General features: G+C 47.3%; 1 protein-coding gene across 2 annotated transcripts; it reads left to right on the top strand.

Moving 5' to 3' along the window:
- Window positions 1-2,342: 2,342 nt before the first annotated feature.
- Window positions 2,343-11,197, top strand: Dynll2 (dynein light chain LC8-type 2). 2 transcript variants are annotated; one of them, XM_046420461.2, is made up of 3 exons: window positions 2,343-2,579; window positions 6,050-6,188; window positions 9,152-11,197. In XM_046420461.2, exons 2-3 carry the CDS (start codon window positions 6,057-6,059, stop codon window positions 9,287-9,289), a joined length of 270 nt encoding a protein of 89 aa, XP_046276417.1. In that variant the 5' UTR covers window positions 2,343-2,579; window positions 6,050-6,056; the 3' UTR covers window positions 9,290-11,197. The 2 variants fall into 2 exon arrangements, with proteins under 2 accessions (XP_046276417.1, XP_046276418.1); XM_046420462.2 differs by lacking the exon at window positions 2,343-2,579 and adding an exon at window positions 4,245-4,359.
- The last annotated feature ends 912 nt before the right edge of the window (window positions 11,198-12,109 follow it).

Genomic DNA, 12,109 nt, shown 5'->3' with positions numbered 1-12,109 from the left:
TTGTCAGAGGTGGTATAGTGTCATGACTAAGGTTGTAAGCACTGGAAACAAGACATCTTGGGTGTGAATCCTCCACTGGGTCCTAACTGATGTTAGTTTCACTTCAAATGATAGTTTCACTCTATTGCACTGATTTTGAAACACTTAGAATACAGCCTGGCAAAGAGTGAGCTTCCTTAAAGGTTAATTAATATTATCTATAAACCACACTATTATTAACAAATCTCCCTGATATTCTATATAGAGTTTACTTCTCTATATACATACACTGAGAGTCATGTTTCTGAAAAGTCAAGTCTTGGCTCTGACTCCTGTTAGCTGAATTTCTTTGTTCCCTGACTTCTATCCCACTACAAGCCTTACTGGGCATAACTGAGCTCTTTCCCTGCTCTACTCCAGAAAAGGAGAATAGGGAAGAGGAGGATTTATGCCCTGGTAGCCTGGCATCTGAAGGACAATTGCTGGCTCATAATCACCTTTGTGAATACTTGAAAAAAGTCATCTTCTGGATGGACAACAGCCTGTACCAGAGCATACAGTTTAGCAGGTGGAATGTAGGCTGTATCTTAGTCCTCACTTGCTTCCTTGGTTGAATGCCCTTGTGTAGTGAACGGTCTGCATAACCATACACAGCAGTTTTGACCTTCAAGACTTGGAAAGGGCTGGAAGCTAAGGACTACTGGGGAAAGAGGGTACTAGCCCTTTCTCCAATCAGCCCATAAGATTTGTTCTGCAAAAGCCCTTAGTATATAAATCATCCTTCCTCCTCTCCTCCCTTCCCTGGTATGCCCCGCCCCCCATTCATTAACACAGAAGCTGACATCAGAATACCCTTCCTGTGAGGGGAGACCACTCACTGGCTTTGCCTGGAATCCCTGATTGAAAGTAGGAGAAGACCGAGCTACAGAAAGCAGAGGCAGGAGGGGATGATCTTCCAGGTTTCCCTTGACCCATAATCAACCCATAATTTACAATGTTCCCAATCAAAGCAGGCCAGGGCCAGAGCAAGTCTGACTTCCTGACAGTGGCTTGGAGCAGGAAGAAAAAAAGATGGGCATGAGAGCTATCCTTGGGGAGCTTCCTAATCTCCACTGTCTAGCCAAAATGCCTGGCTCCCAATAAAGACTCTCTATCATCCCTTTAGGTTTCCTGTATGAAACGGTCTGGGAAGGAAAAAGCAGACATTTCCTGGGAGTCTTTTCTGGGGGTGAGTGGGGTACAGTGGAGGGCAGAAACACTACCAATATGCATGAACAGCACAAACACAAACACATCTAGGCAGAACAGCTAGTAGACCACTTTTCGGTCTACTAGCCAAACTTAGCCTAACTAGCACGGATACGGCAAGGGCTCTACCCTTTCTGAACCTTCTCTAGAAAGTGAAGAATATGGATAGGCTGATAAATTTTAAGACTCCTCAACTGACAGGCTTTGGTTTACACCTCTAGGAGTCTCTGTTCAATTCCCCTCCAGTCCTGTCTAAATGGACCCGTGGGGACAAGCCGACAGAAGCACATGGTTTACTCCTACCTCTATCCCCAAAGAAACCCAAGGCCATAAACCTGCAAGGACAGCATACGCACCTGTGTACCCAAGACAAAGCGGCCCATTCACAATTTTGCTTAGGTTCTGCCTCCATTGCTTTCAAAGATAAATAAGGGCTGGGGCCCCAGCTGGGGAGGTCTGAAGGCCTTCAGGCTCAAGAACAAAGACTGAGCTGGAGGTGGGAAAGATCTTTTCAGAATGTGAGGAGAGGGAAGCCCCCGGCTGCTTATGCCTTTACTTTTCATAAGGCTGGCTGTTCCTCTCTTTCCCACAGGTTTGGAGGGTTTAGGGGGCGGGGGTGTCCTGTCTTTTTCTTTGAGGCTGGTGCCTTCATCTCCTCCCCTGTCTTTCCTAAGGTTGAGATCTGTGCTCCTTCCCATCTGCTCTCTGGGTCTGAAATCTCCATCCTCCTCTTCCTTTTTTTGTCCTTGGGATTGGGGTCTCCACGCCCCTCCCTTTTCTCCTTTCTTGGGCCTGGCCTCTTCAGCCCTTTTCGGGCCTGGCCTCTCCAGCCCCAGCAGAAGGGTCTGCATTCTTTTTTTCCCCTCTTCCTAAGGCCACAGTTCCCTGCCCCCACTCTCCCCAACTCCCCCTCCCTCCACCCCGAGGCATTGTGGGAGGAAACAAGATGTGGGGCGAGAGCGGCGCGGGGAGAAGCCCGCAGTGCGGGGCCGGGCGGGCGCAGCCAATAGGGATCGCGGACAGCGGCGCGCGCGGCGGGGGGGGGGGCGGGGGCGGGGCGCTATTTCAGCGGGGGCCGCGCGTCGGCCTCGCTCAGCGGCAGAGCGGAGCGGAGCGGCGAGGCCCCAGCACGTAGCAGGCGGGCTGGCCGGCAGCGCTAGGCGGAGCGCGGGCGGCCGGGGAAGCTCTAGAGGCGGACGGCGGCGCGAGAGCTCGGCCCCGGGCTGCGGGAGCCGGACATCGCGGCGGCGGCGGCTGCTGCAGGAGGAGCCCAGGGGACATCGCCCGTGCCCGCGCTCTGCCTCAGCCCATCGCTGCTCCCCCGGGGCCCGTGAGGACTCGCCTCGGTGAAGGTGAGGGGTGGGTGGGACCCTGGGCGCCGCGCCCGCGATCGTCGCGTGCGCGTTTTAGCACGCCAGCCTTGGCCGCCAAGGCCCTGCGGCCTCCTCGCCCCAGGCGACCCCAAGGCCTGGAGCGCCGTGGCCCCGCCGCCTTCGGTGTACGGCTCAGCAACTCCGCTCACCCCCAGCGCCCTTCCCGGTCTGCGCAGCGCCGGCTTCGCCACTCTGTGCCCTGGCGACCCTCGTGGCGCCACTGGAGGCCCCAGGCTGCGGCGTTGCCTCTCCCACACCCCCCGGGAGTGTCCCTGCGCTGCGTTGAGGCCTCTGGTGTCTGGGGCCAGGGAGAGGGGGTGGAGAGGGCTTCGGCGTGACGCGGCTGCTCCTGCAGCCGCCACCCTCTGGGGCGTCCTTCCTGCAGCGAGGACGCCCAGTCACTCCGGCGCTGCTCCAGGCCCGGCGGGGGAGGGCGGCTGACCGGCCGAGGCCTACAGACCTGGCTCGGCCGCGAGGGCCGGAGGTGGGTAGGACCGGTGCCTTATCATTCCCAGGTACTGCCCCTCGGGGCCCCGCTCTCTGGGAAACCGGATGGTGGAAGGTACAGCCCCCTTGGAGATTCGAAGGAAGGAAATAGCGTTTTATGTGTGTTGGCGAGTGGGGAAGGGAAAAGCAATCCATGTCGTTCGGACTTAAGCCTTTTTTGTTGTTGTTGTTTGTTTTTTGTTTTTGGTTGCAAAACCTGGGATAGGATGGGAGCTGTCCAGGAGTGCCCCTTTCGTTTGCAAAGGAGCCCTCGATTCGTGACTGAGGCTGCTGGTTTTGGGGCCTCTGGCCATCCCTTTCTCTGGAGGCCCAGGTCTCTCTCTTTTTTCCTTCAGGAGAGAGTAGGCTGGGCATCTCCCTATCCTTTTCTCACTGGCACCTTGGACAGGGTTGGTTGGGGCTGGGCCTTACCTCTCAGTTGCCTGAGGGGCCAGGGGTGAAGAATCGTGGCATTGTAGTCACAAGATTAACATTATGTAACCGCAGGCTCTCTCCTGGGGAGTAAAGTGGCTTTTAATTACTGACAGAGTTGTTCCTTTGGACTTTGGGGATGAGGCAGTGGAGCTGGTGAGCTTGCTGGCAAAATGGTGCCAGTTTCATACTTGATCTTCTACGTCTCTTAGCAGGCCCCACCCCCACCTCTGGATTTGTAAACAGTGCCCCCTTCTGAGTGGTAACCTGGAATAGGCCACCAGGTGACACTATATTTCTTCTAAGAAAAGCCTTCTAATATCAGAACCTTCTCCCAGGGCTGCTCTCATACTTTTGCTCAAAACCCATTGAGGTTACCCCATTTATCTCATTTTAGTCATTGGCTTTTGAATTGAAAATGTTTGTCTGCCCAAGGTCACTTGGCTAGTGAGGTCTTGAACAGGGTTTTCCTGACCTTTTCTTCAGTCTATGGTGCTCACAGACTTAAGGCTCTGACTTTCTCTCTCAAGTGTGGGGGTAGAAGGGGTGATCTACTAACTCTTTGCTCTGCCAGTGTCTGCTGAGGTGGAACCAGCCGTGCTTAGTTTGACTGGCCTAGTCTGAGACTGCCACCCAAGTGCCAGACAAGTGTGCCTTGGATGAGGTCAGGGGCTTAAGGGCTTCCTGGCTGGCAGCTGGCATACATGCATTCTGTGCATTCTGTAGGCTGAATAATGGTTGACAGTTCTGTTTTCCCTTTCAGCCCATCCAGCCTACGGACTAGTGTGGACTCAGATCATAGTGGCCTGTAATGATAACGCAGGGATCTCTTCTTCAGCAGGCAAGCAGGCTGCTTTTGTAGCCTTGTATCATACAGGCCCAGACTGACAGCATTTTTGTTCATTAGATTGGGCCAGAGACACTTTTAAGGGTGGGATGAGGGAAATTGTTTCTGTTCTGTGTGATGGGACTGTGGTCAAGGAGGGCAGAATTTTGCAGCTCATCCCCCCCTGTTCCTGCAAAGAACCTGGCATGCTATAGACTGCCATGCAAGTCCTGGCCAGCCCTCTTGGGATTTCTCTCATTCTGTGAAGGGTCTATGCAATGTCTGCCCTGAACTCTGGTTGCTACATGATGAATGTTATGGCCCAGTTAGCAGGGATATGAAACATGTCTGTTAAAATAACAACAGGTCTTCACCTTTCTTAGGTATTTTTGTTTTTTCCAATCCTCTATCTCCAGGTTTTTCCCAATCCTATGTTTTAAATAGGGGAAAAGTCTCAGTATTCTCTAAGGAAGAGAAGATATTCTCTCCCTAACACAATACCTTTTACTTCACCTAGTAGGTAATATTTTTTGCATAAATGAATAAATTTTATATAAGCAAGCAAAAATCTAAGGAAATGATGGATCATTTTAGAACTGGGTCTAAAATTCAAGGCTTTCAAAAATTGATTTTTAAAAGAAAAATAACAAACCAGAAGAAAAAAATTGAGCTTTAAAAATTGAACATTATAGGGGAGAAGCAGAGAGAAGGATGGAATGAGTTGACTAGCCTAATCTGAGACTGCCACCCAGCTTCTCTACCTCTTGGTAGGGGGCATGCAGCCCTAAGTACTTAAAAGGTTATTGTTGTCTCTACTGCACTGGGCATTGGTGACCTATAATGTACTCTACTTCTTTTCATTTGTATAGAACAGGGGTTGGTATATATATATATATATATTTTTTTTTTTTTTGGTGAAGGGTCAGATAATAAATTTTAGGTCTTGCAGACCATACAGTCACTCAGAACTATTCAATTCTGCCATTGTAAGCATGTTCCTGTATCACTTATTATACAAAAACAGGTGGTGGCTGAATGGATAGCCCCCTGTATAGACTTCCTGTTTTCAGATGCTCTTAATAAAACCTTAGTTAATTCTTATAACAGTTTCCACTATAGAGATCTAACTTAATTGTTGAAATAGAAGTAATGATACAGAAAAGCTTGTCTAAGAATACAAGGGTTTAAAGTCAGGACTGTTGGTTTCTAGTCCATCTTTTTCCTTACTGTCCCCAGCAGGGGGATTAAACTCAGGGCCTTACATGCTAGGCAGAGGCTATACCCCACTGAGCCATATCCCCAGCCCTAGCCCTCTTCTTTCTGCTATGATACTAATGATGTAATAATGGTCATTAGATCAAGATCTTATCCAGTGTTATGCCATCTGGCTTATCCTCAGGATAACCTGCAGTTCCCATTTTACAAAAAATGACAACACAAAGATAAAGTAGCTTGCCAAGACACAGCTAAGTGATGTCAGTTTGGTTGTCAGTGCTGTATAGAATACTAGAAATAGATGGCTGTTAGAGTTAGAAAAACCTCATTTTATATAAGATAAAAATCATGGGTTGGGACTGTGTTTCTGCTGTGTTTTCTATATTCCCACTTTTGTACTTCTTTCTCACTGAAGCCCTCTACCCAGAAGCTCATGTTCATTGTTCACAGCATGGAGTTAACACCCTTACCTTTGCTGCTTCTTCTGCAGTGTCACGATGTCTGACCGGAAGGCAGTGATCAAGAACGCAGACATGTCTGAGGACATGCAACAAGATGCCGTTGACTGTGCCACACAGGCCATGGAGAAGTACAACATAGAGAAGGACATTGCTGCCTATATCAAGAAGGTATGCCAGGAGAGCCAAGGGTCTGAAATGGCAACTGAGCTGGGCTCTACAGAGGGCTAGAGTTGAGGATATAGGAAAATAAGGAAATTCAAAGCAAACAAAACCTAGGAACTTGTGAAGCAGACTAATTAGGGAGGGAATTGAATTGACAAAGCATTCACCTTAGGAAGGTTTTTTGTTTTATAAGTTCTTAGGGCCTCATTGTTTCCCAGGCTGCCCTTGAACTTGGGATCTTTTTGCCTTGGCCTCTTTAGTCTCTGGGATTATAGGCATGCACCACTGTGCCTGACTCTTGTTTTAATTAATTAATTTTAAATATTTTTTTTTTAGTTGTAATTGGACACAATACCTTTATTTTATGTGGTGCTGAGGATCAAACCCAGCGTCTGGCTCATGCTAGGCAAGCACTCTACTGCTGAGCCACAATCCCAGCCCTTGTTTTATTTTTGAGATCAGGTTTTGCTACATATCTGAGCTGGCCTTGAACTTGAGGTCCTCCTGCCTCAGCTTCCCAAGTAGCTGGGATTATAGGCAGCAGCCACCACCATACCCAGTTCACACTAGGGAGTTCTTAACAGAAGCTCTACTAGGCATGTGTATTTACATTTAAAGATAATTAGGTGACTAAGACATTGGGGAAGAATAAAACTATACAGAGAAGCTTCAGAATTAAGCATTACTGCCTTAATTTAGAACTGTTTAAAATTAAGATTAAGGATATTTGAATGAATAATCATGAATAAATGTTCAGAGCTCTTCATCACTTAAAGTGGGTATTATAAAGCCAGACATGGTGGCACAAACCTGTAATCCCAGTGACTGAGGCAGGAGGATTAGAACTTTGAGGCCTAGCCTCAGCATCTTAATGAGGTCCTAAGCAATCTAGCAGAGACCCTTCTCAAAATGAAAAACAAAGGGCTGCAGATGTGGCTCAGTGGCTAAACACCCTGGGTTCAGTCCCTGGCACACACACACACACACACACAAAAGTGGGTATTATAATCTCACAATGTAGGGAGTTTTCTTTCTCTCTTTTACTTATTTTATGTGTGCTGAGGATTGAACCCAGGTCCTCACATGTGCAAGGCAAGTGCTCTACCACTGAGCTACAACCCCAGCCCCATCCTCTAATAAGAATGGGCTTGATATGTAGTCATCCCTTAGTTTTGGTAGGAAATTTTATCCAGGACCCCTGTCAGATATCAAAATCCACACTTCATATAAAATGGCATCGTATTTGTGTATAACGTACACATATCTTAAATCATCTCTAGGTTACTTTAATAGCTAATATACAAGTAAATGCTATGTAAGTAGTTGTTCTTACTATATTGTTTAGTAGGAGATAATGACAAGAACAAAAACGTATACATGTTCAGGACAGAAGTAATTTTTTTTTCCTCTGAGTATTTTCCATCTGCGATTTGTTGAATCCATGGATGCAGAATCCACAGATATGGAGGGATGACTGTATAATTTCTTAAATGGATGATTAGTATTGGGGTGATAGGTTTGGTTCCTGAAAACTTCTTAAATGAATGGGTGAAGGATATGGTTAACTCTGTGAGGAGGCACCTGCATTAAAAATAAGAAATGGCTAACTGGGTTCCCTGATTCCCAGCCAGAACATGTGTCCAGAGAAGGCATAGTCCTAATCTTTGATAATCTTAGCTCTGGCATCCCAAGAAAGCGGTAGCAGTCTGGTTCCTAACAGTAGGGTATGGTCGGTCGGTAGGGTTTCCTTGAATTTTACAGAATCTATGGATTTCCTACTGATTTGGGTGGGATGAGAAGAGGAAACTCTGGATTGTGTGTATGGATCCTGAGCGGGTGCAGAACAAGATGGGGTTGCTGGTTCCTCGCTAACTAATGGCCTTTCCAGGGAGAGAAAACAGAATCCTAGAACTTTGTATCCAAAGTAATCCTTAGATTACCTGATCCAGCTTTCTTGTTTTGCTGATGATAAAAATGAGACCCAGAGAAGTAACTGATTTTCCCACATTACAGAGTTCAGGATTGAAGCTGGGTTTGATTTTCTCTTTTCCTTAGTACTTCTTGGAAAGTACCAAATCTGATCATCCATTTAAAAAAATTATAGTCTTCCGTATCTTTGGGTTCTCTCTGTATTTAGTACTTCCTGTATGGTATGGAGGCTATGAAGAAGCCAAACAGGTTATATGTTGAGCACCCTGTGTGATGAAGATCCCCAAGGTTAGCAGCGTTGATCCTTTCATGATAGAAGGCTACTGCCCTTTCACAGCCATGTCAGGATACATCTAGGCAGACAGCCGCAGGGTAGAGGGCTGCTTCTGATTAGCTTAGGGATTTCCTGGGTGGTTTTGCGCTCCTTGATAGAAATCAGGAAATCACCTTGATCTAATGGCTGAGGTCTTTGTTTTGGTGTACAATCCTGCACGGTTGCTTGGCATACAGGATTGCCTTTAATGTTGATTTTTATAAAACTGCTTCCTAGTATTCCTGACCTTCAGTCCGCATTTGCTCTAATATCTTGGTTTATGGCATTTGGAAAGCTGGTTTAGTAACGTGTGAGGCAGTGGGCAGCCAGTCTTCATTTTCCATGCTGTATTTCACTGGAATGGTCCTTCATTCCACTAGCCTCTGATCATTTTATTGAAGAATCATAGGGTGGGCTTGAAGTGGTATGAAGGGTGTAGGATAACTAGGAGGAGAGATGATCAGAGTGTGAAGTGCTAGAAAGCTCTATAGGGAGGAATAGTGGAGCCTTTGTGATGTTCCATTATTGATGAGAGGAGGAGTGTCCTGGCCAACCTTAGAACCTGAGCTCCTGAGGTTCAGGAGCTGAGGCTGGGGGTGGGGAGGTGGTAACAACTAAATGTATGGGTGCTAGAGTTGCAGGGAGAGACTTCCATTCTGATTTCTCATCGTCCAACTACCTTAATCACCTTTCTTCTCTCCCTCTTTTATTCTTTTTTTTATTTTAGGAATTTGACAAGAAATATAATCCTACCTGGCACTGTATCGTGGGCCGAAATTTTGGCAGCTACGTCACACATGAGACAAAGCACTTCATCTATTTTTACTTGGGTCAAGTTGCAATCCTCCTCTTCAAGTCAGGCTAGGTGGCCGTGGTGAAGGTGTCAGTGGCGGCGGCAGCGATGGCAAGCAGGCAGCATTGCTGGGACTGTTTTGCACTGGGGCCAGCATCAGGATGTCCTCTCCAACGGCTGTGCTACTGCATGGACTGTATACTCGATTTCATGTGTATGTCACAGTAAACAAAACCAAACTTCCTTCTGTTTAGTTGCCTGGGGAAGAAGGCTGCTTTATGTTTATTTTTCAAGACTTTAAATTTTTTTTTTTTTTTTTGGTTGTATTGCACTAGGAAATCTCTCCCATCCCTCCTTATTCTCTTTCTCTCCCTATATAAAAATACAAATCCCAAAAGATGAGGAGGGCTGAGGAAAGAAATAGGTCTCTGGAGGTGGAACTAAAACTGTGCAGCTGCCTCTTCCTGGTGGTGGGTACTTCTTTGAGAGGACCAGGGAGGCTGCAGGAAGACAGTGTTAGAATTGGCAAGGAGAAAGGAGAGGGATAGGAAGGAGGTTGGGGGGATTGATCTAGTACCAGGGAGACTATTCCACTGAACTGTGATTTTTTTTTTTTTTTCTGGCTTGGGGCAGAGGGTGGGGTGGGGATGGGTTCTTTAAGGGGCCCTGTGATGTGTCTGTGGTGTGTGGGAGTGGGGAGCAGACTTGTCTTGCTGTCTTTGTCAGGATTTCTAAGTAAGGGCTGTGTCTTTGTGGATTACCTTATTTTATTCTTCTTGCCAGAGATCATACTAGGAGGATGTTGTGGGTAGGATTAGCTTGAATTTCTTTTTTTCTTTATGTTCTTTCCTGTCTGCTCCCTGCGTAGCCCTCAGTTTACTCATTCCTCTGGAGTTCTCTTAGAGCAGCCTGTTAGTTGGCTGGTAAGGGAATTTCTGGTGACTGTAGTTCTTTAGTTAGGTCTTAGAAATCAAACCAAATCAATGTCTCCCTTGATTCTCGTTTGTGTATGTGTGTATGCTTGTATGTGTGTGTGTGTGTGTGTGTGTATGGGATTGGGGTAGAGGGGAGGGAGGAGGGACAGGACAGATGGAATCTCTAGGGTGTATAGGTAGGAGGCACAGTTCTAAGTGGGCCTTTATGTTAAAAACCTCTGGGGTGTCTGTTGTGGGGTTGAAGACAGGTGTCATCTAGCCCAGAGACTGCTTGCCTTATGGCTGTCTGCTCCTTGAGAAAGAAGACTTGGGGAGGATCACCTAGGGCAAGATAGCCATACTGCCATCTGCCCTGGAGCTGGGTCTCAGTGGAGGGGGAAAGTGACTTTGTGGATGGTTGCAGCTTCTTGTGGGAGGTGGGAATGAAAGTAATAAAAGGATGAGAGGGCTTCATTGGAACTTAAAGACTTGCAGTCATGAAGCCCCAGATATCAGGAGGTAAACTAAGGCCTGTGAGTAGGAGGAGATTCCAGGAAGGATGTAGGGAAATCTTGTATTGAAGACATAGGAGTGGGGTAGGGGTGGGGTGGTCATTGCTGATCAAGCTGCTGATTCTCATGAATCATTCAAAACTCTCATGTGTAGGGTTGACACTGTGGGGGGTTGGGGAAATCCAACTCATTCTTTTTTGTTTGCAGTCAATTCTTGGGGCTAGTGGGGGGGCAGACTTCCCTAAGCCCTAGTGTGCCGAGCTTTCTTTTTAATGTTGGCAAGGGGGAGGGTGGGAACTGGGGTGGTGCCTGAGTTCCCTATATCTCTTCAGTTTTGATATAAAATTGTTTGCTTTTAGTTTTGTTTCTTTTTTAAATGAATGTCCAAATCTGTTTTCCCCTGCCCTCCCAGACTTTGTGTGGCCAGTTGGAACTGTCTGGTTTGTGTTCATCTCTCCCTCATTTCTGGAGCAGGGGCTAAAACCCTGCCACATCTCCTATGCTCTGCATCCACGCCTCTTTTGGACATTAAAGGTCGATTGATGCACCTCTGAGCTGTTTGGGTTTCTTTTTCTTTCTTTCTTTTTTTAATGCTGGGGATCCAGCCGGGGGCCTTGCATCTGCTAGGCAAGCACTCTACCACTGAGCTGCATCTCCAGCCCCTTTGTTTGGGTTTCTTTAGGGGCGGTGGGGTGGGGGTGGGGGTGGGGGGTGTTGACCTGTAGGCAGTGGTACCACATGGGGTGGGGCAGGGTAGAGTACCTAGAGTACTGGAATGAAACTGAAGAGAACACAAGCAACAAATACTGATTGGCTTGAAGCAGGACTTATTTGTTGAGTGGGGAGAACTAGCCAGCAGCACTCACCCATAGAGGTTCCTAGTTTCTAGTGCCTAGCTGTGGGTTGGCCAGGGAAGCCACATTGTTCATCCTTGATACAATAGTTGCTGCCTTCCCGTCAGCTGTCCTGCTCCTGCCTGAGCATGGCTGCTTAGGAATCTTTGGTTTAAGCCCAGTCCTTTAACTCCTAGGTTCCCTGAGCCTGGACACTGCCAACTTATGCTGTCCACTTAAAATGGGAAAGCTGGGGATCCTCAAAAAGAGTCTCTTGGTGGGACCAGAGTGATTCTCTGAGTTATCCCAGGTGCTCCACCTGGGGTTTCCTGCCTCAATACCTACTCACCTCAATACCTGGAGAAGTGAGTAGTGCCAAGACTTCTGAGTGCACCCACCCTTGATCCTAAGCTATCACTGTAGGCTTACTGGCCACAATATTTGTGGAGTTGTTTGTGAAACCTGATGTATTTTGTACTGTTATTTATTCACTCAAAAGCATTTTCTGAGCTCTTGAACACTTGGCTCTACAATGCTGTTCACTCATGAAAATGAGGAAAGTTCCATGCTGCTTTGGAATGTGCATTCTAGTGAGTAGAACAGACGTACACATTGATAAAACTTTCTGTTAGT

Source organism: Marmota monax, unplaced genomic scaffold (genome assembly GCF_021218885.2).
Source record: "Marmota monax isolate L192 unplaced genomic scaffold, Marmota_monax_Labrador192_F-V1.1 WCK01_AAM20220418_F8-fsc00064, whole genome shotgun sequence".
Taxonomy (NCBI): Eukaryota; Metazoa; Chordata; class Mammalia; order Rodentia; family Sciuridae; genus Marmota; species Marmota monax.
The sequence above is the reverse complement of the archived record's forward strand: the minus strand, read 5'-3'. Positions and strand labels throughout refer to the sequence as shown.

Bases quoted from the DNA above. Each gene is read 5' to 3' on its own strand.
- Dynll2 (XM_046420461.2), top strand. From the start codon at position 6,057: ATGTCTGACCGGAAGGCAGTGATCAAGAACGCAGACATGTCTGAGGAC. The intron at 6,189-9,151 runs GTATGCCAGGAG...TTTTTATTTTAG, and splicing joins TTGCTGCCTATATCAAGAAG to GAATTTGACAAGAAATATAA.